Source organism: Oryx dammah, unplaced genomic scaffold (assembly GCF_014754425.2).
Source record: "Oryx dammah isolate SB20612 unplaced genomic scaffold, SCBI_Odam_1.1 HiC_scaffold_11072, whole genome shotgun sequence".
Classification (NCBI taxonomy): domain Eukaryota; kingdom Metazoa; phylum Chordata; class Mammalia; order Artiodactyla; family Bovidae; genus Oryx; species Oryx dammah.
The window spans coordinates 172432-199881 of NW_024080466.1; the positions used below are offsets into that span (position 1 = coordinate 172432).

General features: G+C 40.5%; 1 protein-coding gene across 3 annotated transcripts in view; it reads right to left on the reverse strand.

Moving 5' to 3' along the window:
* The window catches only part of LOC120860407 (sialin), an 87068-nt gene that overhangs the window by 52431 nt on the left and 7187 nt on the right, over positions 1 to 27450 (reverse strand). For 2 of the 3 annotated variants that reach the window (XM_040236208.1, XM_040236210.1), the window contains exons 2-6: positions 16359 to 16555; positions 12752 to 12985; positions 10080 to 10167; positions 7280 to 7366; positions 6305 to 6423 (exon numbers count right to left, since the gene is read on the reverse strand). In XM_040236208.1, the coding sequence (XP_040092142.1) occupies positions 6305 to 6423; positions 7280 to 7366; positions 10080 to 10167; positions 12752 to 12985; positions 16359 to 16555 (725 nt within the window). Of the gene's footprint in view, positions 1 to 6304; positions 6424 to 7279; positions 7367 to 10079; positions 10168 to 12751; positions 12986 to 16358; positions 16556 to 25883; positions 25935 to 27450 lie in introns of those variants that run through there. The other variant, XM_040236209.1, reaches the window with a different exon arrangement.

Consider the following 27450-nt stretch of genomic DNA (forward strand, 5'->3'; position numbering starts at 1 on the left):
CAACCCTAAGGCCTGAGAAAAGGAGACATCAAGTGGGGCAAGTTAGGAAAAAAAAAAAATTTTGACAAGACAGAGAAAATACAGCACAAATGAAAGAACAAAGCAGAAACTCACAAGACCAAATAAATGAAGAGGAAATAAGCAATTTACCTGAAAGAGAATTCAGAATAATGATAGTAAAGATGCTCCAAAGACTTGAAAATAGAATGGAGAAAAATGCAAGAAACATTTAACACAGTTAATACAATCACCAAGGACACAGGAGAAATAGAGAATAAGCAAACAGAGATGAGTAACACAATTACAGAAATTCAAAATACTCTAGAAGGAACCAAGAGCAGAAAGACTGAGGCAGAGGAACAGAAAGTGAGCTGGAATATAGAATGGTGGAAATAACTGCTGAAGAGCAGAATAAAGGGAAAAGAATAAAGAGAATTGAGGATAACCTCAGAGATCTTTGGGACAATATTAAATGCACCAACATTTGAGTTATAGGGGTTTCAAAGGAAGAAAAAAAAAGGCACCGAGAAAATATTTGAAGAAATTATAATTGAAAACTTCCCCAACATGGGAAAGGAAATAGTCAATCAAGTCCAAGAAGTGCAGAGAGTCCCTCACAGGATAAACCCAAGGAGAAGCACATCAAGACACTACCAGAGATTAAACACAATGAAAGAATATTAAAAGCAGCAAGGGAAAAGGAACAAGTAACATACAAGGGAAAACCTATATGATTAACAGCGGATCTTTCAGTGGAAACTCTGCAGGCCAGAAGGGAATGGCAGGATATATTTAAAGTATTGAAAGAAAAATCTACAACCAAGATTACCATAACTGGCAAAGATCTCATTCTAAATTGATGGAGAAATCAAAAGCTTTACAGACAAGCAGAAGTTAAGAGAATGTAGCATCACCAAACCAGCTTTGCAATAAATACTGAGGGGACTTATACAGCCAGTAAACACAAGAGAAAGGAAAGACCTACAAGAACAAATCCAAAACAATCAAGAAAATGCCAATAGGAATATATGTATTGTGGATTAAATGCACCTCCCAAAAGATACAGACTGACTGAATGGATACAGAAACAAGACACACATATATGCTACCTACAAGAGACCCACTTCAGACCCAGAGGCACATACAGACTGAAAGTAAAAGGATGGAAAAAGATATTCCATGTGAATGGAAACCAAAAGAAATCTGGAGTGGCAATCCTTATTTCAGGCAAAATAGATTTTAAAATAAAGAATATTATAAGAGACAAAGAAGGACACTACATAATGATCAAAGGATCAATCCAAGAAGAAAACATAACAATTATAAATATTTATGTACTCAACACAGGAGCACCACAATACATAAGGCAAACACTAACAGGCATAAGAGGGGAAATAGACAGTAACACAATAATAGTAGGGGACTTTAACACCCCAGTTACACCAATGGACAGATCATCAAAACAGAGAATCAATACGGAAACACAAACCTTAAATGAAACATTAGACCAAATGGACCTAATTGATATCTTCAGGACTTTCCATCCAAATGCAGAAGAATATATTTTCTTCTCAAGTGCACATGGAACATTCTTCAATAGACCACATCTTGGGTCACAAATCAAACCTCAGCAAATTTAAGAAAGTTGAAATCATATCAAGAATCTTCTCTGACCACAACTCTATGAGACTAGATATTAACTACAGGGGAAAATTGCAAAAAAACACAAACTCATGGAGATTAAATAATACATTACTAAATAATGAAGATGTTACTGAAGAAATAAGAAGGGAAATCAAGTGATTCCTAGAAACAAATGACAACAAAAACACGATGACCCCAAACCTATGGGATTCAGCAAAAGCAGTTCTAAGAGGGAAGTTTATAGCAATATAGTCCTACCTCAAGAAACAAGAAAAGCACTGAATAGACAGCCTAACTCTATATCTAATGCAGCTGGAAAAAGAAGAACAAAAAAAGTCAGCAGAAGGAAATAAATCATAAATATCAGAGTAGAAATAAATGAAAAAGAAATGAAGGAAACAACAGCAAAGGTGAATAAAACTAAAAGCTGGTTCTTTGAGAAGATAAACAAAATTGACAACCACTAGCCAGACTCATCAAGAAATAGAGAAAAATCAAATCAACAAAATTAGAAATGAAAAAGGAAAGGTTACAACAGACAACACAGAAATACAAAGGACCATAAGAGAATATTATAAGCAACTATAGGCTAATAAAATGGAAAACCTAGAGGAAATAGACAGATTCTTAGGAAAGTTCAACAGGAAGAAACAGAAGTTATGAACAAGCAAAGTACAAACACTGAAATCGAAATGGTGATCAAAAATCTCCCCCAAAACAAAAGCCCAGGGCCAGATGGCTTCACAGAATTCTATCAAACATTTAGAGAAGAGCTAATGCTTACTTTTCTGAAACTCTTCTAAAAAATTGCAGAGGAAGGAACACTTCGAAACTCATTTTATGAGGCCACAATCACTCTGATACCAAAACCAGGTAAAGATAACACAAAAAAAGAAAACTACAGGCCAGTATCACTGATGAACATAGATGCAAAAATCCTCAACAAAATTCTAGCAAACAGAATTCAACAACACATTAAAAAGCTCATACACCATGACCAAGTTGGGTTTATCCCAGGAATGCAAAGATTCTTCAATATACACAAATCAATCAGTGTGATACACCATATTAACGAGTTGAAGGATAAAAACCATATGATCATCTAAACAGATGCAGGAAAAGCCTTGACAAAATTGAGCACCCATTTATGATAAGAGCACTTCACCAAATGGGCTTAGAAGGAACCTACCACAACATAGTAAAGGCCAAATATGATTAAGCCCACAGCAAACACTGTTCTCAATTGAACAGTGAAAAACTAAAAGCATTCCCTCTAAGTTCAGGAACAAGACAACGGCGTCCACTGTCACCACTGTTATTCAACATAGTTTTGGAAGTCTTAGCTATGGCAATTAGAGAGGAAGAAGAAATAAAAGGAATCCAGAGTGGAAAATAAGTAAAACTCTCACTGTTTGCAGAGGACATGATACTACACATACAAAATCCGAAAGAAACTATCAGAAAATCACTAGAGCTAATTAGCAAATTCAGCAAAGTTGCAGGATACCAGGTCAATACACAGAAATCACTTGCATTCCTATATACTACCAATGAAAAATCGGAAAGAGCAATTAAGGAATCAATCCCATTCACCACTATAACAAAAAGAATACAATATCTAGGAATAAACCTACCTAAGGAGACAAAAGATGTGTATATGGAAAATTACAGGACACTGATGAAAGAAATCAAAGGTGACATAAACAGATGGAGAGATATTCCATGTTCCTGGGTAGGAAGAATCAACATTGTGAAAATGACTATACAACCTAACGCAATCTACAGATTCAATGTGATCCCTTTCAAATTATGAATGGCATTTTTTCATAGAACTAGAACAAAAAATTTCACAATTCGTATGGAAACACAAAAGACTCTGAATAGCCAAAGCAGTCTTGAGAAAGAAGAATGGAGCTGGAGGAATCAAGCTTCCTGACTTCAGACTATACTACAAAGCTACAGTCATCAAGACAGATGATACTGGAACAAAAGCAGAAATATAGACCCATGGAACAAAACAGAGCACCCAGAGATAAACCCATGCACCTATGGGTACCTTCTTTTTGACAAAGGAGGCAGAATATACAATGGGGCAAAGATAGCCTCTTTAATAAGTGGTGCTGGGAAAACTGGAGAGCTATGTGCAAAACAGAAATTAGAACACTTCCTAACACCATACACAAAGATAAAATCAAAATGGATTAAAGACCTAAATGTAAAACCAAAAACTATAAAACTCTTAGAGGTAAATACAGGCAGAACACTAGATGACATAAATCAAAGCAAGATCTTCTATGACCTATCTCTTGCTGCTGCTGCTGCTAAGTCACTTCAGTCGTGTCTGACTCTGGGCGACCCCATAGACGGCAGCCCACCAGGCTCCCCCATCTGTGGGATTCTCCAGGCAAGAACACTGGAGTGGGTTGCCATTTCCTTCTCCAATGCAGGAAAGTGAAAAGTGAAGGTGAAGTCGCCTAGTTGTGTCCAACTCTTAGCGACCCCATGGACTACAGCCTACCAGGCTCCTCCATCCATGGGATTTTCCAGGCAAGAGTACTGGAGTGGGGTGCCATTGCCTTCTCCATGACCCACCTCTTAGAGTAATGGAAATAAAAACAAAAATAAACAAGTGGAACCTAATTAAACTTAAAAGCTTTTGCACAGCAAAGGAAACTACAAACAAAGTTAAAAGACAACCCTCAGAACCGGAGAAAAGAATAGCAAAGGAAACAACTGACAAAGAATTAATTTCCAAAATATGCAAGTAGCTCAACACCAGAAAAACAAACAATCCAGTCAAAAACTGGGAAAAAGACCTAAACAGACATTTTTCTAAAGAAGACATACAGGCGGCTAACACATGAAAAGATGTTCAACATTGCTCATTATTAGAGAAATGCAAATCAAAACTACAATGAGATACCACCTCACACCAGTCAGAATGGCCATCATCAAAATCAGTGTAATCAGTGTAAATTGATTACAGCCACTATGGAAGATGGTATGGAGATTCTTTAAAAAACTAGGAATAATACCACCATATGACCTAGCAGTTCCACTACTAGGCATATACCCTGGGGAAACCAAAATTGAAACAGACACATGTACCCCAATGTTCATTGCAGCACTATTTACAATAGCTAGTACATGGAAGTAACCTGGATGTCCATTGAGAGACGAATGGATAAAGAAGCTGTGGTACCTACATACAATTGAATACTACTCAGTCATAAAAAGGAACACATTAGAGTCAGTTCCTAGATGAACCTAGAGCCTATTATACAGAGTAAAGAAAGGAAGAAAGAGAAATATAAATATCATATAGTGATGCATATATATGGAATCTAAAAAGATGGTACTGATGAATTTATTTTCAGGACAGCAGTGGAGAAACAGACATAGAGAACAGACCCATGGACTCAAGGGGAGGCCAGGAGGGAGAAGGTGAGCTGTATGGAGAGAAACGTGGAAATTTACAACACCATATGTAAAATAGATAGCCAATGGGAATTCGCTGTATGACTCAGGGAACTCAAACAGGGGCTCTGTGACAACCTAGAGAGGTGGGATGGGGTGGGAGATGGGAGGGAGGTTTGGGCGGTAAGGGACATGGGTGTACCTAGGGCTGAATCTTGTTGATGTAAGACAGAAAACCACAAAATACTGTAAAGCCATTATCCTTCAATGAAAAAAATTTTTTTAAAAAAGAAGAAAATAGATGACCAACAAGGACCTACTGTATAGCACAGGGAACTATATTCAATATCTTGTAGTAACCTACAATAAAATCTGAAAGAATATATATATAAAACTGAATCATTCTGCTCTACACCTGAAACATAACACTGTAAATCAACTACAACAACAACAACAAATCACTGACTCTTATGACTGTAAAATAGAACAGAATAAAAGAACAACCGTACCAGCTTGGCGGGGGGTGGGGAATTGAAAATATCAATAATAATAACTTGATGGGGAATGAAAACTTTATATAAAATATTTTATGTTCTTTAAACCAAGAAAGTGACTACGGAGCCATTAATAATGCTAAAGAAAAGACTGTGTATTTTAATTTTTGCTAATGTTTTCAGGTTCTTCTTTTATTCCCACTAAAAGACAAATATTTTATCTCTAGGGCTTGAGAATTTACTGTATTAAATTATGACAGATTTGATTTCTGATTTGCTATTGTGCTCAATTAAGTGAAGCAAATCTTACTTAGTGCATATAAATTTTTTCTAAAGGTCTATTCTAGAGGAGCAAATTATATAGCATAGCAAATGTGCTGTCCTTGTTAAATCACACTCATTTAAAATACAGATAAAAACACACTCGTTTCCTAACAACAAACATTTAGAATGTAGCTGCCTTAAGATTCCTTTTGTAGATAACACATATTATTTTCTACTAAGAAGAAAGACAAAGAAAGTCACTTGAAAATCATTACTCTAGAAGATTTAAAATGAAAAAATTTCAGTTTCATTTCAAGTTTCATAGATTTAAACTAGAAAGAATTAAAATATCTTGGACAAAACAGTACTTTGTATATTAATTTGCCTAGAGTGTGCACAACAGAAATATTCATTAAAAAGTTGGTATCTTAAACCTGAAAAAAAAAGTTTCTGAAATTATTTTTGAAATGTGCCAAAGTTCATACCTGATTTTTTAATGATGAAAGAATATACTCCTTTTCATAGGGGGTGATTGTCTTGTGAGTTTCTGGTGTATCACTAACTAAGCAGATCCATAAAATAAACCAGATGATTCCAACAATGCCTTAAAATAGAAAAATAATAGTTAAATGAAATCAGAATGCACCAAAGCAGCAATTTACTTATGTCTTGAAAAAAATTATGTAATCATAAACTTCACCACAATATGTGTAGCACTGTCACCACACAAATCTTTTTTTTTGTTGTTATGAGAACTTTTAAGATCTATTCTTTTGGCAACTTTCAAGTATGCACTACAATATCACCGTGCAATACATTAAAACCTAGTCTTATTTATTTTATAATGGGAATTTTGCACCTAAAGCGAACAACTTTTGACCACATGACTGCCTAACAGGGTCTACCAGACAAAACCTTTAAAAAACTAAATACTACAATCTATTGTTTCCACAGGTATCTGCTTTTGTTTATTTGTTTTGATTGCGAACATATTTCCCAAATAAATGTTTAGGTGGAATATACTTTATTAAAAATGTACATCACCCTGCTATTGAGATTGAGGAATGAAAGGCCCTGGGGCTAAACAAACAAACAAAAAAGATTAAAACTACCAAGTGAGAGTATCCTACTTTGCTTGAGAAGAAATATTTTCAAAATTTACATTTTTATAATAAGTGACATAGCAATTTTTGTAGTAACTGTAGCATTTAAGTCCTGGATTCAACAGCACTTTCTATTGAACAAATATTCCAAAATTAACAGCAAGTTACAGCTTAGCCAGATCATTTTAACCACATGAACTTGAAAAACAGGTTATCAGTAAGTGTTTCAGGGCTTTGTGGTTTAGGAAATGGTTACTTCAGTGAGTTGGCGTACACATATTTTAACCAATTATTAAACCTCTATTACATTTCAGACCTCTCACACCATAATTTAGGTTACATTTTGAATAAACTTACCAAAGAAATAGAAGACATAAGTCCAATTCATATAGTAGCAAATTACTCCAGAAAGAGGAAGAGAAACTACTGTCCCAAGTTGTGCTCCTAGAACAACAAAACTTTGTAAACTTTGGAGAAAAATGAATGAATAGGGGACAGGTTTGCTGCTTAAGAAGGTGGATAATAGATTATGAGGAAAAGAGTGCTCAGCTCCCATAGGTGGGGCTTCCCTGGTGGTCTAGGGGTTAAGAATTCGCCTGCAGATAAAGGGGTCACTGGTTTGATCCTTGGCCCTAGAAGATTCCACATGATGCAGAGCAACTAAGCCCATGCGCCATGACTACTGAGTACACAAGCTGCAACTACTGAGGACCGTGGGCCTAGAACCCGTGCTCTGAAACAAGAGCAGCCACCACAGTGGGAAGCCTGCGCGCTGCAGCCCCACTCACTGTGACCAGAGAAAGCCCACGTGCAGCAGTGAAGCCTCAGTGCAGCAATAAATACATGAATCAAAAAAAAAAAATCTCATAGGAGTTGAGTTTGTCGTTTAGTCACTAAGTTATGTCCGACTCTTTTGTGACCCCATGGACTGTAGCCCGCCATGTAGGCTCCTCTGTCCATTGGATTTCCCAGGCAAGAATACTAAAGTAGGTTACCATTTCCTTCTCCAGAGGATCTTACTGACCCAGGGATAGAACTCCATTCTTACACTGGCAGGCAGGTTCCTTACCACTGAGCCTCCAGGGAAGCCAGAGGAGTTGAGTTAGTCACATGTAAATATAAATAATCCATTCTCTTAAGGGATCATTTACTAGAAAACTCATCATATGTAAAATAGATACATTAATATATAGTTACATTAGTTACAATTATATAGCTATTGCTGAATTAGAAGGCATCAATCAACTGAAGACCTATTATAACATGAGCGAGGAAATGCCACATTACTAGTAAATGTGTTAGAAAGCCAAGTGTTTGGGGGAAAGGCTCAAAGGTGATCTCTAAACATAACCTACTGCAGCACATCTGATGGAAAATGAACAAAGCGTTAAGTAATCTAATTGGCTCCAAATACATTACATACATTTGTATCAGATAAATAAGTACTAAAAGTCATTTTAGTATTTAGTACAAACAGAAGACACCTTAGTAGGTATAGTGTAAGCTAAAATAATCAGACATTGTTTCTGGTCTCAAGTTTTAGTCTTATAGAGTAAGTAAATATAAACAAATAATTATTACACGTTAGAAAGTGTTGAGTATCACAGAGCAATATGAAAGTTCAATGGTAGGACAGATAACCTCTGACCTCTAAAGGTCAGGAAAAGATGTTAAGAGGTAGTGGTGGGACTTTGAAAAGATGACCAAGATCTGGTCCCATAAGAAAGATATAGAGGCAGAGGTAACGGTGAGTAAGGAATGAAAGTAAGAAAGCGGCAAGTAGGATTGGGAACTTCAGCTGGGTGAAGGAAAGGAAAAGAAAGGCTACAGAAACAGGATGAACAGTTGTTGAATATCTGCTCCCTGCCAGGCACTATGTGCCAGGGGCTAGGCTGGCTAAAATGAAGTGGTAATGACCACAAAGACTCTTGACCCCTCATTTGAGCTCAGACTTTATTTAATAGGCAAAGGAGAATCACAGATAGTGCCTCTTCTTGAACTTCTTATCATATTTTTTACATCGATCTCCACACAGCTGTAAGAATCTTCTTAAAAGAAAAAAATATAAAAAAAGGAACCTTCTTAAAATGTACATGAGATCATATCTCTCATGCAAAATATCTCCCCATTGCCTTTTGGAGAAGAAAAACCCTGTGACCTGTAAGCGTTGATGTAATCTGGCTCTTGTCTATTTCTCTAAACCCATCCCAACTCCAGTACTCTTGCCTGGAAAATCCCATGGAGGGAGGAGGCTGGAAGGCTGCAGTCCATGGGGTCTCTGAGGGTGGGACAGGACTGAGCGACTTCCCTTTCACTTTTCACTTTCATACACTGGAGAAGGAAATGGCAACCCACTCCAGTATTCTTGCCTGGAGAATCCCAGGGACCGTGGAGCCTGGTGGGCTGCTGTCTATAGGGTCGCACAGAGTTAGACAGACTTAAGTGACTTAGCAGCAGCAGACACCTACAGTGTTTCTCACTGCTTTGAAACTATGTTACTTCCTGCCTGTCAGTCCTTGTACATGTTTTTCTGATTGGCTGGAATGCTTTCCTTTTTTGCTCTTTGCATGACTGGCTCATTTCATTCTTTAGATTTTAGCTTAAAAGCCACTGCAAGAGAGGTCTTTCTCAACCACTGTATTTAAAAGCGGTCAGATCAAAAAGTTTTCACTTAGTATGTGAGCTGGAGGAATTATAATTCACATATAAAGCTCATGCTATCTTACCTATAGATCAAAACGACAGAAAATAATGCATAGGGAAAAAAAAAAGGTGTCTGAAGGGAGGGATTGAAAGTCATGACATGTTTATGAGATGATCAAACCAGAAATCACAATTTAAGGACACAAGTATTCAATTTTCCAACTTTTTGGGGATTTTGTTCTGTTAAAGCATTCTCTATACCAACATCTGAAAAGGCAACATAGTTTGAAATAAAGGATGGCAGATGGAGGAAACGACAACAGTCAATTATGCCACATTGCTATATGCTAGTGAGCCAAGGAAAACCATTAATAACTAAGTTGTATCCTCAAAACTTTATTTTTCCCCAAAGGAAACACTTGACATTACATGACTCTGGTGTATAGCTTTCCCCCAAGGTTGATGTGTGGATAACAAACTGTAGCAAAAATCTTTATAAAAATGGTGATCTCACCTGCATATGAAATACTCAGAAGCTTGCTTCTTTCAAGAGGGGGAGCCCACGAAGACCACATGGCGTGCATGGCTGGATATGTGACACCCTGAGAAGGGAAAAAGGCATTTCTGATGAAATACAAAGTAGTTTTGTTAATGTCTTAAATTCAGTTGAGTATTTTGTTGCAAGAAAAATTTCTGGATAAGACTCAAACCAGAATTAGGTTTCGTGGAGTGACATGCCTTTACAGTGTTGAGTGAAAATACCTCATAGTGAAGTACTTTAAAAATATGAACAAAGATTTGTGGATTCTGTCAACTGGTTTGAGGACTGCAAGGTAAGGGTTATAAAAAATATAAAAGAATGTATTGAATGATGATATAAAGGGATTCCTCTCAATGTTAACTTTACTCGTCTACTTTATTTAAGGCTTGAATGAAATGGAAATGTAACCAATACATAACTTAAACATACTGATCTAATACTGTGGGATACTAGAAGAAAATTCAAATTCATTCTTATCAACAGGAAAAATGGTCCTACCAATAAACAATTAGAGTGTTTATGGTATTTTTTTTTTAAGTATTCTGGTCATAATTAGCCTAGTAAATGCCAATTAGTGGAAGGGCAAGATAGGGTAGGGGATTAAGAGGTATTAATACAAACTACTAGGTATAAAATGAATAAGCTGTCAGGAAATTATATATGACAGGGAATATAATATTTTATAAACGTTACAAATGGAGTATCAGTTCAGTTCAGTTCAGTCGCTCAGTTGTGTCCGACTCTTTGCAACCTCATGAATCGCAACACGCCAGGCCGCCCTGTCCATCACCAACACCCGGAGTTCACTTAAACTCACGTCCATCGAGTCAGTGATGCCATCCACCCATCTCATCCTCGGTCGTCCCCTTCTTCTCCTGCCCCCAATCCCTCCCAGCATCAGAGTCTTTCCCAATGAGTCAACTCTTTGCATGAGGTGGCCAAAGTACTGGAGTTTCAGCTTTAGCATCATTCCTTCCAAAGAAATCCCAGGGCTGATCTCCTTCAGAATGGACTGGTTGGATCTCCTTGCAGTCCAAGGGACTTTCAAGAGTCTTCTCCAACACCACAGTTCAAAAGCATCAATTCTTCGGTGCTCTGCCTTCTTCACAGTCCAACTCTCACATCCATACATGACCACAGGAAAAACCATAGCCTTGACTAGATGGACCTTAGTCGGCAAAGTAATGTCTCTACTTTTGAATATACTATCTAGGTTGGTCATAACTTTCCTTTCGAGGAGTAAGCATCTTTTAATTTCATGGCTGCAGTCACCATCTGCAGTGATTTTGGAGCCCCCAAAAATAAAGTCTGACACTGTTTCCACTGTTTCCCCATCTATTTCCCATGAAGTGAGGGGACCGGATGCCATGATGTTCGTTTTCTGAATGTTGAGCTTTAAGCCAACTGTTTCACTCTCCTCTTTCACTTTCATCAAGAAGCTTTTTAGTTCCTCTTCACTTTCTGCCATAAGGGTAGTGTCATCTGCATATCTGAGGTTATTGATATTTCTCCCAGCAGTCTTGACTCCAGCTTGTGTTTCTTCCAGTCCAGCGTTTCTCATGACATACTCTGCATATAAGTTAAATAAGCAAGGACACAACACACAGCCTTGATGTACTCCTTTTCCTATTTGGAACCAGTCTGTTGTTCCATGTCCAGTTCTAACTGTTGCTTCCTGACCTGCATACAGATTTCTCAAGAGGCAGGTTAGGTGGTCTGGTATTCCCATCTCTTTCAGAATTTTCCACAGTTTATTGTTTGAATCACTATGTTGTACATCTGAGATTTACATAATATTGCACATCTATTACACCTTGACTTAAAAAAATACCAATTACTGATAATGGAGAAGTAACAGAACAGTGAAAGCAGGGAGGTCCATAGAGGCTTGGGAGAGGATGAGATGCTACAGGGAACAGGAAGGAATAGACTCTGGAAGATTCAAAGCGGTAGAGTCACTGCTCTCCTTGGCCATGCACTAGCTGTTGTAGCCTCAGAAAGGTTAGTTAACCTCTTAGAACTTCCATGTCTTTCTCTGTAAAACAGGTGTTTTACTTATGTAAGGAGAAGAAGAACCTGGTATTAGGGGGCTGGTTTTATTTTGTAATCAAGAAGAGTTTATTTGGTACACCTCTATTTGATAAGGATAGTTCAGATGAGTGACCAAAGCTTAAATGTAAATAGCACTTGGCAATTTCCAAAGTTTTCTAGCTATTATTATATGACAGGATTTTACTACTCCAGTCAGTGTTTTTCCTACACAGATATAAAGGGATTCCTCTCAATGTTAACTTTACTCATCTACTTTATTTAAGGCCTGAATGAGACTAACACTTTTTTACTTCCTTATCTCCTCAGTAGGAGGGAGCAGGGGGAGCTATGAAGTGTCCCCTAGAAAATGTTTTCTTTGGTCTTTGAGTAAAGCTTCTAACTTTGGAGTGCTTCCACTGGAGAGCTCATCGACCACAAACAAAAATCTACTCAAAATATTTTATGGTTTAATCAGTGTTTAGTTAAAAAAATAAATCCTTATCATCTTTCAGTGTCATTTCTTGGGGCTCATGTTCATACCAAAGAATGATATCTTTAAGAAGATAAGAAAGTGAGAAGGGGTAAGAAGAAAAATAAAAGAGAAAAAAGCGTACCTCTCCTAGCCCTTCTAGTGCCCTGAGTGCAACGAGGGCTCCGACTCCGAAATCTGCAGCGAGGGGAGTGAACAGGGTGAAGACAGCTGTAGCAAAGATCCCGAATCCTAGCAACAGCTTCCCCCCACTTCTGCTGGCAACATATCCTCCAGGAATTTGTGTGATGATGTAGCCATAAAAAAAAGACCCGAGAATCCATCCTTGAGTTTCTGCATCCCACTGGTACTTTTTACCCTATAAAGAATAGGAAAAAAAAAAAAAAAGTCTTTTACGGCTAAGTCACATTCCATCGTGTTCATGTACCACAGCTTTATCCATTCATCTGTCAGTGGACTTGGACGTTTCCTCCACATCTGGCTGCTGTAAATAGCACTACAAGGAACACTGGGGTGCACATGTCTTTTACACTTGCGGGTTTCTCAGGGTATATGCCCAGTAGTGGGACTGCTGGGTCATATGGTAGTTTTAGTCCTCTTTTTTTTTTTTTTTTTTTTAAGGAGTACTCCACACTCTTCTCCATAATGGCTGCATCAGTTTACATTCCCACTAACAGTGCCTGAGGTTTCTACCTAGAGCCTGTTATAGAGAGTGAAGTAAGTCAGAAAGAGAAAAACAATTAACATATATATATGAAAACTAGAAAAATAGTACTGATGAAACTAGTAGAGGATGGATTTCTGGACACAGCAGGGGAAAGGGAGGGTGGGAACAAACGGAGAAGGAAGCATTGACATATACATACACTCGTGTAAAATGAACAGTTAGTGAGAAGTCGCTACAGAACACAGGGAGCCCACCCTAGCACTCTGTGATGTCCTAGAGGGGGTGGGACCGGGGAGGTGAGGGAGGCTACGGATATATATATAATTATGACTGATTTCCATTGTTGTACAGCAGAAACCAACAGAACACTGTAAAGAAAATTCCCACCAAATAAAAAATTAAAAAAAAAAAACCCAGCCTTTTAACATCTTGATAAAATGGCTCCTTTCTCTTATTGGCATGTGAGTACATATAAATGTAATTTTGAACCACTGTTCTTTTTTTTCCTGTTCGTTTGTTTTTTGGCTGTGAGGCCTGTGAGATCTTAGTTCCCCGACCAGGGACTGAAGCCAGGCCATACCAGTGAAAGCACCAGGTCCTAACCACTGGACTACCAGGAAACTGCCCAGAACCACTGAGGGAGGCTGAAGAACATGCAGACTTCCTCTTGGGTGGGTGAGTCAATGTGATACAGACATGCAGTTTCTAGGAGTGAACAGAAAATCACTGAAAGTCATAATGTGCAGGCATGCTTGCTATTTTATGAAACTAGACTATGGGATGAACTGTAGATGTTTTGTGACAAAGAAGGCTCAAAAAAGGCAGAGAGTTGATCCAGAAAGTTACTGATCAGGATACTTCAGAGGCTAAGCCAGGCTTTAGAGCTAGGACTGGGTTCAAGGCCAGCTCTGTTACTTACTGGATTTGTAATCTGGGAAGATTAAATGGAAAAGGAACATAATATAAGGCCTGACACATACTAAGTAACCACTTAATGTTAGCTACCAGTATGCAAAAATATAATGTCTCCTCATTTCAGAGCAAGCACTTAAACAAAGATACAGAGCAGTACAACAGAGCAAGAATTTAAACCAAGCCAGAAACTTCATGTGAGTAGGAACTGTCTTTTAACTAGCAGCAACACACAGTAAGGTGAATATGAAGATTTAAAAATTTTATTAATTGATATTTTTGGTTGTGCTGGGTCTTTGTTGCTATGCATGGGCTTTTTCTAGTTGCATCGAGTAGGGACTACTCTCTAGCTGCGGTGCATGGACTTCTCATTGCAGTGATTTCTCTTATTGCAGAGCACAGGCTCAGGAGTTGTGGCCCATGGGCTTATTTGCTCCATGGCATGTAGAATCTCCCAGGACAAAGGATCGAACCTGTGTCCTGCATTGGCAGGCAGATCCCTATCCACTGCCCCACCAGGGAAGTCCGAATATGAAGAGTTGACAAACTGGGTATCTGAATCTTTAGCACACGTAGCCATGTAACCTAACCCACGTGTTAAGAACCATTCAGGATTTCTTTTTATTGTGCATATAAGGCAGATAGGTGGCTCAGATGCTAAAGAATCTGCCTGCAATGTAGGAGACCTCGGTTTGATCCCTGGGTCGGGAAGGTCCCCTGGAGAAAGGAATGGCTACCCATCCCTGTATTCTGGCCTGGAGAATTCCATGGACAGAGGAGCCTGGTGGGCTAGAGTCCATGGGATTGCAAAGAGTTGGACACGATTAGTGACTAAAACTTTTCAAGTAGTTGAATTATCAGAATAATTTGTGGAAAGGAGAAATACAAAGCAAACCCATAATTATGTTTGTTTACAGTACCATTCTGTAGCTTCTCTGAAATTCCAGGGCTTCATGAAGTATCTAGCAGTTACAGGTTGAGGTAGGGGAAAAGGGTGATATGTACCCTTAACATGTATTCAGTAGCATTATCAAAGTCCAATGTAAAGATTTTTGATGTCATTATTTTCATACATGTGCTTGTTTGGGGGCAGAAACCCTCTTCCCTGTTTGAGAAGAGGGAAGTCTTCTCATCTGTAAATGGCAGAGAAGACTCACCTAACATGGGATCTGGCTCCTTGATAAGCACTGAAGATGGATAAAAATATGCTTATAAAAGGACACCAGCCTGTCACCCCTGTGTTGTCTCCATGCAAAATATAACATTTAATATGTGTAAAACTCAATGCAGAACAAACGATGAACAAGCACTCATCGATACCACTAGAATACGAGGGGGGCAAAATGATCTAAGTAGCTTAGGTGAGACATGTTATAGATTTTTGAAAAGAAATTGATGAATTCTTATTTTTCACCCTTGTAGTTGAGATTGTTTAAATTCTCCTGCACCAGAGGGCTTCCTTGGTGGATCAGTGGTAAAGAATCAGCCAGACAATGCAGGAGACACATGCTTGATCCCTGACCTATGAAGATCCCCCATACCGTGGAACAACCAAGCCCAAGCACCACAACTATTGAGCCTGTACTCCAGAGTCTGGGGAGCTGCAGCTACTGAGCCCACGTGCCACAGCTACTGAAGCCCGTGTACCCTAGGGCCCTTGCTCTGCAATAAGAGAAGCCGCCGCAATGAGGAGCCTGCTCACCGCACCGAGAGAGGAGCCCCCGCTTGCTGCAAGGAGAGAAAAGTCTACGCGGCAACAAAGACCCAGTGTAGCCAAAAATAAATAAATAAAACTTAAAAAGTTCTCCTGCAACAGGAACCTTTTAAAGAGTACAGCTATTAAACATTGTTCCCATAAAAACTATTTAGCAACATCTAAAACAATCTAATTTCCCAGTATGCCAGACAGGTTTTTCTAAATTCTCTTCAAGGATGGCATGTTTATGGAGGAAACTCAAAAGTTACTTTTCAAACAGATCAGGGTGCAGTGGCAGCAGCTAACCAGTCATGGGAAAACACAGAAGAAAATCATTCAGGGTTTCCATGAAGAAAGAATTTGTGTTTCTGTACGTACAAATTCAATGTTTTTCAATATGTTTACCTGGAAGTATTTCACGATCAAGATCATCTGTTTGAAAAAAACAGCACTCACCGTTTGGTTGCGAAGAACTTTTATGGGAGCAGAATGCTCTGCACACTCGTAGGACGTTCTATTTTCTTTGGCAGTTGTGTTTGAATCGACCATGTCCACTAGCGTAACACTCAGATTCACTCGTAATGAATAGAGAACGAAGAAACCAAAAAAGGACAAAAATGCTAGGTTGTAACGAGCAGAGCAGCACACTGGAGCTGAAATAAAGACTTGGGGTAAAACTTCCATGAAAAGAATAACTTAGATCATATTGTCTAAATCATTAAAAAGGTCACTTCTTAGATGTACACAAGTTAGTAAATTATGAATATTTTTCTGAGAATACTATCAGATGAAGTATACCTAAAAGCATGTATCAAGGAGAATTTGTTCTGGTATCTGTAGCTTGGATAAACATTTAACATATGAGAGCCTGAACTGTAAGATGGTTTCTTAAAACATGGAGGCATCAGTTTTATTAACTTTGCTCAGAAAAATCTGCATTCTGGAGTCAAAACTGAAGCTGACAATCCCTGTCAGCTGACAAGATACGAGAAACACAGGTAAAGGGGTTTAATGGCATTGGTATTGCTGAAAACCCATCTCAAACATGGCCAAAAGTCCTTGAGCATTCAGCATACCGTGTACATTACTAACTATGGGTTAGTAGTCATCTCTCATCATAAACATATTTCTGCTAAGGCCAGGGCATGAACCCCCTTCCCCTCTCTCTGCCCGCCACACACCACGATCGATTTCTTACCTTGAAAACCGTCCTCAGAGGCTGGGTTTGAATTAGAAGCCATGATTAACACTTAAGCCTTTCTTGCACTATATGTATTTAAGAATCCAGAAGCAAACTTGCAGAATCTATGACAGTTGCAGCCCCTGTGACAGTTGCTCAGCTGGTCCTGCTTAAAGGGCCCGTGGTAAAAAGCACAGAAAGAGAATGTACCCCCTCCACACACACACACACACACACACACACACACACACACACACAAGGAAAGGCAGAGTGGGTGGGAGAAGCCTGTTAAAGGAAGATCATATGACAGGAGGAATTTGACCTATTTTTTTCCCTCTAATTATAGGTGTATGCACCTACTGTCTCTGTTGTTCTTCTTTTATTGAGTGGCAGAACTGGAGTGGAGATAAGAATTCAGGAAGCTGAATTAAGGGTGACTGACCCCAAGTGACGATGACAAAGTGGCGAATCCAGGGTTTTACACCGTAAGTTCGACCAACACTGAGTGTTTTTAAAGATATGAAAATCTATTTCAATCGCTAATGACAAGTTAAATACATACATACATTTATATATACATAAAAGCATATATGTGTGCTTTTATTTGGCAGTGATATATTAGCATTGTATGCAGATATATAAATACCATACATACATACACACACACATATGCCTGTTGTTCCCCACTCAGGAATCCTGGTATATTCATTGACCTAGCTTTGCACAAGGATATATTTTTCAGAGTGCAATTGTCTTGGTGCAGATTCAGATTCAATTCAGATTGAAGCCTTAATGAAGACAGCACTTCATTTAGGTGTATGCTAACATACTGTAATCCAACTCACTCCTCTGGAGGCACTCATACACTTAACACCTGCTATCAATTTTAGCTTTGTGAAAGATTGACATCTTTTAACAGAGAATTTTTCATTTGGCATTCTTGATTTCCTTCTCCAGAGTAGAGCTGGTGTTCAAACTGTGGCGCTACCTGCCACAGTCCAATCCAGACCTGTGGAAACTATAAAGTTTCATTCACACTGCCTCTCTCACCTGAATCTAGATACTCTTGCTCTCCACCCCAAGCAAATTGGCAGCTGTTTAGTTAAGGACAGTTTGCAAACTACAAGGCATGTTTTTTTTTTTTTTTAATTAAGCCTTTTATTTTGTATTGGGGTATAGCCTGATTAACAATGTTGTTAAAGTTTCAGGTGGGCAGCAAAGGGATTTAGCCACACATATACATGTACCCATTTCCCCCCAAACTCCCCTGCCATCCAAGCTGCCACATAACATTGAGCAGAGTTCCCTGTGCTATATATTAGGTCCTTCTTGGTTATCCATCTTAAACATAGCAGTGTGTACATGTCCATCCCAAACTCCCTGACTATCCCTTCCCCCATCATTGGTGCCAAAAGCTTGGGAAGTGGAGAAAAAGCGAGTAAAACGATTTTAAATTACCAGTGCAATTACTTGAAAATCTGACCTAGTAGTTATGCATCAGGCAATTGTAACTTCGGGAGGCACATTCAATAATCAGAAAAGAAAATGCCAACACAGAAGTCACAAAGTGACTATATGACTATGAGGTTTTAAGAAATATTACCAAAAAAATGGTTCCTAGTTTTAAAAAAATGGCTGTTGATTACAAATCAGTTGGAAAGATTTTATTTCAAGAAAGAATGACAAGAAAAAAGGAACGTATGGTGACAGAGCAAAATGTACCTGTGAATGTGGCCAGTGTGTGAAACTGGTCCAAGAAAAGTGCGCTTGCATGACAATGAGAGAGTACATTCATTGGGCACCCACCACACAGAAATCAAATTCAAAGTAAAACCATGCTTGCAGAACGAGCGGAACACCCATCAAAACAAACAGCAGCTTCTAAAACATGGTTTCAACTTAGGAATGTGAAGTAGGTGTAGTTGAAAGAACACAGGCTGATTTAGATCAAAGCAGACCTGCTGATCGGAGAAGGCGATGGCACCCCACTCCAGCACTCCTGCCTGAAGAATACCACGGATGGAGGAGCCTGGTGGGCTGCAGTCCATGGGGTCGCTGAGGGTTGGACACGACTGAGCAACTTCACTTTCATGCACTGGAGAAGGCAATGGCACCCCGCTCCAGCACTCTTGCCTGGCAAATCCCATGGACGGAGGAGCCTGGTGGGCTGCAGTCCATGGGGTTGCTGAGGGTCAGACACAACTGAGCAATTTCACTTTCACTTTTCGCTTTCATGCACTGGAGAAGGAAATGGCAACCCACTCCAGTGTTTTTGTCTGGAGAATCCCAGGGACGGGGGAGCCTGGTGGGCTGCCGTCTATGGGGTCGCACAGAGTCAGACCCGACTGACGGGCTGATGGAATCTCAGCTCTGATCTTCACTGGCGGTGTGTCTTGGGGAAAGGCAGCTAAGAGTTTCCATTATGAGGTTTCTCAGCTGCCAAACGAGGTGACCGCCATCCACCTCACTGGGTTGTGTGTAGATTAGATGAAGTACTGAAGGGCAGGCAGTAAAAGAGAATCCTTTCCCATTTACCCTGGAGAAAGTCATACCCATGAGATACGGTGCTACAATACACATGTGTGTAACATGGGACAAAAGAGGAACATAAACATGCTGTGTGTGGGGTAGGGAATGGTCAAGGAAGACCTCTGGGAGAAAGAACACCTAACAGTGAATCTTCATCCTTAAGCAAGAAGCTACGGGCAGGCTAGAGGAGGGAGAGTGATACAAACAAAGGCAGGGCAAGCACAGTGTGGAAACAAGAGTGAGCACAAAAGGGGCAGGAAGCCATCTGGCCCTGGGCTTTGGTTTGTTGAAAGATTTCTGATCACAGTTAGATGTCCACTGATAGATGAATGAATACTGAAGATCTGGTCCATATATACAATGGAATATTAGTCATAAAAGGGAATGAATTTGAGTCAGTTGTAGGGAGGTGGCTGAACCTAGAACCCGTTATACTGAATGAAGTATGTCTTGGGCTCCAAAATCACCACAGATGGTGACTGCAGCCATGGAATTAAAAGACGCTTGATCCTTGGAAGGAAAGCTATGACAATCCTCAGTTCAGTTCAGTTCAGTCACTCAGTCATGTCCGACTCTTTGCGACCCCATGAATCGTAGCACGCCAGGCCTCCCTGTCCATCACCATCTCCCGGAGTTCACTCAGACTCACGTCCATCGAGTCAGTGATGCCATCCACCCATCTCATCCTCTGTCGTCCCCTTCTCCTCCTGCCCCCAATCCCTCCCAGCATCAGAGTCTTTCCCAATGAGTCAACTCTTCCCATGAGGTGGCCAAAGTACTGGAGCTTCAGATTTAGCATCATTCCTTCCAAAGAACACCCAGGGCTGATCTCCTTTAGAATGGACTGGTTGGATCTCCGTGCAGTCCAACGGACTCTCAAGAGTCTTCTCCAACACCACAGTTCAAAAGCATCAATTCTTTGGTGCTCTGCCTTCTTCACAGTCCAACTCTCACATCCATACATGATCACTAGAAAAACCATAGCCTTGACTAAACGGACCTTTGTTGGCAAAGTAATGTCTCTACTTTTGAATATACTATCTAGGTTGGTCATAACTTTCCTTTCAAGGAGTAAGTGTCTTTTAATTTCATCGCTGCAATCACCATCTGCAGTGATTTTGGAGCCCAAAAAGATAAAGTGTGACACTGTTTCCACTGTTTCCCCATCTATTTGCCATGAAGTGATGGGACCAGATGCCATAATCTTTGTTTTCTGAATGTTGAGCTTTAAGCCAACATTTACACTCTCTTCTTTCACTTTCATCAAGAGGCTTTTTAGTTTCTCTTCACTTTCTGCCATAAGGGTAGTGTCATCTGCATATCTGAGGTTATTGATATTTCTCCCGGCAATCTTGATTCCAGCTTGTGCTTCATCCAGTCCAACGTTTCTCATGAAGTACTCTGCATATAAGTTAAATAAGCAGGGTGACAAAATACAGCCTTGACGTACTCCTTTCCCTATTTGGAACCAGTCTGTTGTTCCATGTCTGGTTCTAACTGTTGCTTCCTGACCTGCATATAGATTTCTCAAGAGGCAAGTCAGGTAGTCTGGTATTCTCATCTCTTTCAGAATTTTCCACAGTTTATTGTAATCCACACAGTCAAAGGCTTTGGCATAGTCAAGAAAGCAGAAATAGATGTTTTTCTGGAACTCTCTTGCTTTTTTGATGATCAAGTGGATGCTGGCAATTTGATCTCTGGTTCCTCTGCCTTTTCTAAATCCAGCTTCAACATCTGGAAGTTCATGGTTCACGTATTGCTGAAACCCAGCTTGGAGTATTTTGAGCATTACTTTACTAGCATGTGAAGGCAAACCACTTCAGTATTCTTGCCTTGAGAACCCCATGAACAGTAGGAAAAGGCAAAATGATAGGATACTGAAAGAGGAACTCCCCAGGTCAGTAGGTGCCCAATATGCTACTGGAGATCAGTGGAGAAATAACTCCAGAAAGAATGAAGGGATGGAGCCAAAGCAAAAACAATACCCAGATGTGGATGTGACTGGTGATAGAAGCAAGGTCCAATGCTGTAAAGAGCAATATTGCATAGGAACCTGGAATGTTAGGTCCATGAATCAAGGCAAATGGGAAGTGGTCAAACAGGAGATGGCAAGAGTGAACATCGACATTCTAGGAATCAGCGAACTAAAACAGTCTGGAATGGGTGAATTTAACTCAGAAAGTGAAGAGGAGCTAAAAAGCCTATTGAGGAAAGTGAAAAAGTTGGCTTAAAGCTCAACATTCAGAAAACGAACATCATGGCATCTGGTCCCATCACTTCATGGGAAATAGATGGGGTAACAGTGGAAATAGTGTCAGAGTTTATTTTTTGGGCTCCAAAATCACTGCAGATGGTGACTGCAGCCATGAAATTAAAAGATGCTTACTCCTTGGAAGAAAAGTTATGACCAACCTAGATAGTATATTCAAAAGCAGAGACATTACTTTGCTGACTAAGGTCCGTCTAGTCAAGGCTATGGTTTTTCCTGTGGTCATGTATGGATGTGAGAGTTGGACTGTGAAGAAGGCTGAGCGCCGAAGAATTGATGCTTTTGAACTGTGGTGTTGGAGAAGACTCTTGAGAGTCCGTTGGACTGCAAGGAGATCCAACCAGTCCATTCTGAAGGAGATCAGCCCTGGGATTTCTTTGGAAGGAATGATGCTAAATCTGAAGCTCCAGTACTTTGGCCACCTCATGCGAAGAGTTGACTCATTGGGAAAGACTCTGATGCTGGGAGGGATTGGGGGCAGGAGGAGAAGGGGATGACCCAGGATGAGATGGCTGGATGGCATCACAGACTCAATGGACGTGAGTCTGAGTGAACTCCGGGAGATGGTGATGGACAGGGAGGCCTGGCGTGCTACGATTCATGGGGTCACAAAGAGTCAGACACTACTGAGCGACTGAACTGAACTGAACTGAACTGAACCATTATATCTACTACTGTGGGCAGGAATCCCTTAGAAGAAATGGAGTATCCATCCTGTTAAACAAGAGTCCGAAATGCAGCACTTGGATGTAATCTCAAAAATGACAGAATGATCTCTGTTCATTTCCAAGGCAAACCATTCAGTATCACAGTAATTCAAGTCTATGCCCCAACCAGTAATGCTGAAGAAGCTGAAGTTGAACGGTTCTATGAAGATCTACAAGACCTTTTAGAATAACACCCAAAAAAGATGTCCTTTTCATTATAGGGGACTGGAATGCAAAAGTAGGAAGTCAAGAAACACTTGGAGTAACAGGCAAATTTGGCCTTGGAATGCGGAATGAAGCAGGGCAAACGCTAATAGAATTTTGCCAAAAGAACGCACTGGTCATAGCAAACACCTTCTTCCAACACCACAAGAGAAGACTCTACACATGGACATCACCAGATGGTCAACACCAAAATCAGATTGATTATATTCTTTGCAGCCAAAGATGGAGAAGCTCTATACAGTCAGCAAAAATAAGACTGGGAGCTGATTATGGCTCAGATCATGAGCTCCTTATTGCCAAATTCAGACTTAAATTGAACAAAGTAGGGAAAACCACTAGACTATTCAAGTATAACCTAAATCAAACCCCTTATGATTATACAGTGGAAGTGAGAAATAGATTTAAGAAACTAGATCTGATAGACAGACTGCCTGATGAACAATGGACAGAGGTTTGTGATACTGTACAGGAGACAGGGATTAAGACCATCCCCATGGAAAAGAAATGCAAAAAAGCAAAATGGCTGTCTGGGGAGGCCTTACAAATAGCTGTGAAAAGAAGAGAAGTGAAAAGCAAAGGAGAAAATAAAAGATATAAGCATCTGAATGCAGAGTTCCAAAGAATATCAAGAAGAGATAAGAAAGCCTTCCTCAGTGATCAATGCAAAGAAATAGACGCAAACAACAGAATGGGAAAGACTAGAGATCTCTTCAAGAAAATTAGAGATACCAAGGGAACATTTCATGCAAATATGGGCTCGATACAGGACAGAAATGGTATGGACCTAACAGAAGCAGAAGATATTAAGAAGAGGTGGCAAGAATACACAGAAGAACTGCACAAAAAAGATCTTCACGACCCAGATAATCATGATGGTGTGATCACTGGAGCCAGACATCCTGGAAGGTGAAGTCAAGTGGGCCTTAGAAAGCATCACTATGAACAAAGCTAGTGGAGGTGATGGCATTCCAGTTGAGCTGTTTCAAATCCTGAAAGATGATGCTGTGAAAGTGCTGCACTCAATATGTCAGCAAATTTGGAAAACTCAGCAGTGGCCACAGGACTGGAAAAGGTCAGTTTTCATTCCAATCCCAAAGAAAGGGAATGCCAATCCTAGACAGCATATTAAAAAGCAGAGGTGTCACTTTGCCAACAAAGGTTCAAACAGTCAAAGCTATGGTTTTTTCCAGTAGTCACGTACAGATAGGAGAGTTGGACCATAAAAAAGGCTGAGCACCAAAGAACTGATTCTTTTCAATTGTGGTGCTGGAGAAGACTCTTTAAAAAAAGATTACACATTTTTAATTGGAGGATAACTGCTTTACAATATTGTGTTGGTTTCTGCTATATATCAACATGAATCTACCACAGGCATCCATATGTCCCCTTCCTCTTGAACCTCCATTCCACCTCCCACCATGGACTGCACGGATATTAAACCAGTCAACCCTAAAGGAAATCAACCCTGAATATTCATTGGAAGGGCTGAAGCATCAGTTAGATAGCAAGGGTTGGATAGCAAAGGTTAGGAAGGGTCAGAGAGCATCACTGACTCAGCAGACATGAACTTGAACAAACTCTGGCAGATAGTGAAGGATAGAGGAGACGGGTGTGCTGTAGTCCATGGAGTCATAAAGAGTCACACATGACTTAGCGACTGAACAAGGTCAGAAAGAGGAAAAAACTATATCATATTTTAACTCATATATATGGAATCTAGAAAAATAGTACTGATGACCCTATTAAAAGGGAAGAAACGGCGATACTGATGTAGAGAACGAACTTATGGACACAATAGGGGAAGGGGAGGGCAGGATGAATAGAACGGCTTGAGAAAATAGCATTGACGGATATACACTACCATGTGGAACACAGAGAGCTAGTGGGAAACTGCTATATCGCAGAGGAAGCCCAGCATGGCATTCTGTAATGACCCAGAGAAGTGGGATAGGAAGGGGGAGGGAGGCTTGCGAGGGAGGGGATACATATACATATATATATGACTGATTCGCGTTGTTGTAATGGCAGAAACCAATACAACATTGTAAAACAATCATCCTCCAATTAAAAAAAAATAAAATTAAAAACAAATTAATTTTTTAAAAAGGAGCAGGAAACGGCAGATGACCTGATGGTGCTAGACTATGATGCTGCAGTAACTGAGTGGAACACTGGTTTCTTAATTTAATGACAAAAACAATAGGCAATAATTATTGAGCTCAATGTGCTCAGTATCAGTCTAAGCATTTTAGATTATGGTTATAAGGATTAACTGGGGTGGCACGCATAAAATATTTAGAACACACATAATATGCTTCAATTACTGTGAACTGTTATTATTATAATGCTTTCTCTGGATATTAGGAATTGAGGTAATTAGGGCTTCCCGGGTGGCTCAGTGGGTAAAGAATCAGCGTGAAGTGCAGGAGACACAGGAGATGTGGGTTCAATCCCTGGGTCAAGAAGATCCCCTGGAGGAGGGCATAGCAACCCACTCCAGTATTCTTACCTGGAGAATCCCATGGACAGAGGAGCCTGGAGAGCTACAGTCCATAGGGTGGCAAAGAGTTGGACATGACTGAAGCAACTGAGCATGCATGTATGTTAGGGATCCAGGTTATTTCTCATTTTTGAGAAATTAAGAGTTGAAAAAAGAAGCTATTGAAGAGAGTGGGGGTGAAGTTCCCAGTGAAACAGATAGAACTGCTGAGTGAATGAATATCCACCCAAAACTGGGGTGAGCAATCTGCCCTTGTGTTTCACCTTGAAGCACAACTTGCCTGTAAGCAGATAGCTCACACTGAGATGGATGCAGTGACAAAGCAAGAGGGCAAAGGAGTTTAGAGTATAAGCAAGAAAATGAAGTGCTGGAGTATGATTCTGACTCAAGAAGCAAGTAAAATGGAGAGGGCTAATGCTCAGTGAAAGCAGGAGCTTTTCGGCTGTGTTGTTCACCGCTGTCCACCTTCAATGCCTAGAGCAGTGTCTGCAAGAGTTGGCATACAAATATTTAGGGGGCTTAAAAGTAGAGACTGTGGCTTCCCCAGTGGCTTGGCTGGTAAAGAACTCACCTGCCAATTCAGGAGACACAGGAGACGCAGGTTTGATCCCCGGGTTGGGAAGATCCCCTGGAGGAGGAAATGGTAACTCACTCCAGTATTCTTGCCTGGAATATTCCATGGATAGAAGAGCCTGGTGGGCTACAGTCCATGGGGTCACAAAGAGTCGGGCACGACTGAGCAAGCATGAAAAAGTCGAGAGGTGTGTCTTTTAAACAATTATTGGCTTACTTATTTTTGGCTATTCTGGGTCTTTTACTGCTGCACGTAGGCTTTCTCTAGTTGTGGGGAGTGGAGGCTATCCTTCCTGAGGTGCATCGGCTTCTCACTGAGGTAGCTCCTTTTGTTGTGGAGCACGGGCTCTAGAGAACAGGCTCAGTAGTTGTGCTGCACTGGCTTAGTTGCCCCGAGGCATGTGGAATCTTCCTGGAGCAGGAATCTAACCCATGTCCCCTGCCTTGGCAGGCAGAGTCTTACTGGTCCACAAGGGAAGTCCCAAAGGGTGTTTCTTAATGGAAGTTCACAGTTCTACCTATGAAGTTGGTACCTATCTTGACCATAGATAAAACAGACACACCTCTCTACTTCTGGATCTGTGTGAAATCGTCCATAAAAATAAATGAGGAGTCAGTGGGTGGAAAGTTCAGATGGAATGAGAGAGAGGTCAAACTGGAGCAGTTACACAGGCAGGAAGGGAGGAATTCTGGTTGTGGTTAAGGCAGTTATGGGAGCTGGCAAAGTCCAAGGGGTGACTAAGGAGGGAAGGAAGTCGTCAGACACGTCTGAGTCTGAGAACTTGAGGCGATATGTGTGAGAAGTCACTCGAGTTACAGTGGGGAATTAGAACGGAGAAGATGGATGTGTGTCGGGTGGTAAAGCCTGCGATGAAGCAAAGGGCTGGGCAGTGGGCAGAGGAGGAGACCATGTTGGGGAAAGTGGTCTAGCCGAATGGCCCTGAGAGTGGAGGGGTGACTGTCTGGGAGCATCAGTGTGGGGTATGAAGTGACCCCACCAATTGCTGTAAGATAACAGCAGTGAGGAGTGGGAGTGGAGTGCCCAGAAGGCCAGGCTTCTGTTGAAGTAAGGAGGTGCCTGAGGTGAGTGCAGGCTCGTAAAAACCTGAGAATCCCTGGCCTCCATTCACGGTGGGAGGGTCTGACACTGGGGACAAGCCGGCCTGGCTGAGGAGCAGGGACGTACTGAGTGGTGGTGAGAGGCTGAGACTGAGGTGGAAAATTCATGGTCAAGGGCACTGAGCTATGCAAAGTTGATGACTTTCTCTAGAGGAGGGGGCTTGGATGGGTGAGCCCCTTGGCCAGGGAACTGCATTAAAAAAGAGTTCTTATCTAAATGGCTAAAGTAAGTTTTGCTTTTAAAAAGGGTAAATATTTAACTAATCTTAGCCTGTCTTGGGCTTCCCTTGTGGCTCAGATGGTAAAGAATCTGCCTATGATGCAGCAGAACCAGGTTCAATCTCTGGGTCAGGAAGATCCCCTGGAAAAGGGAATGGCAACCTATTCCAGTATTCTTGCCTGAAGAATTCCATGGTCAGAGAAGCCTGGCAAGTCCATGGGTTGGA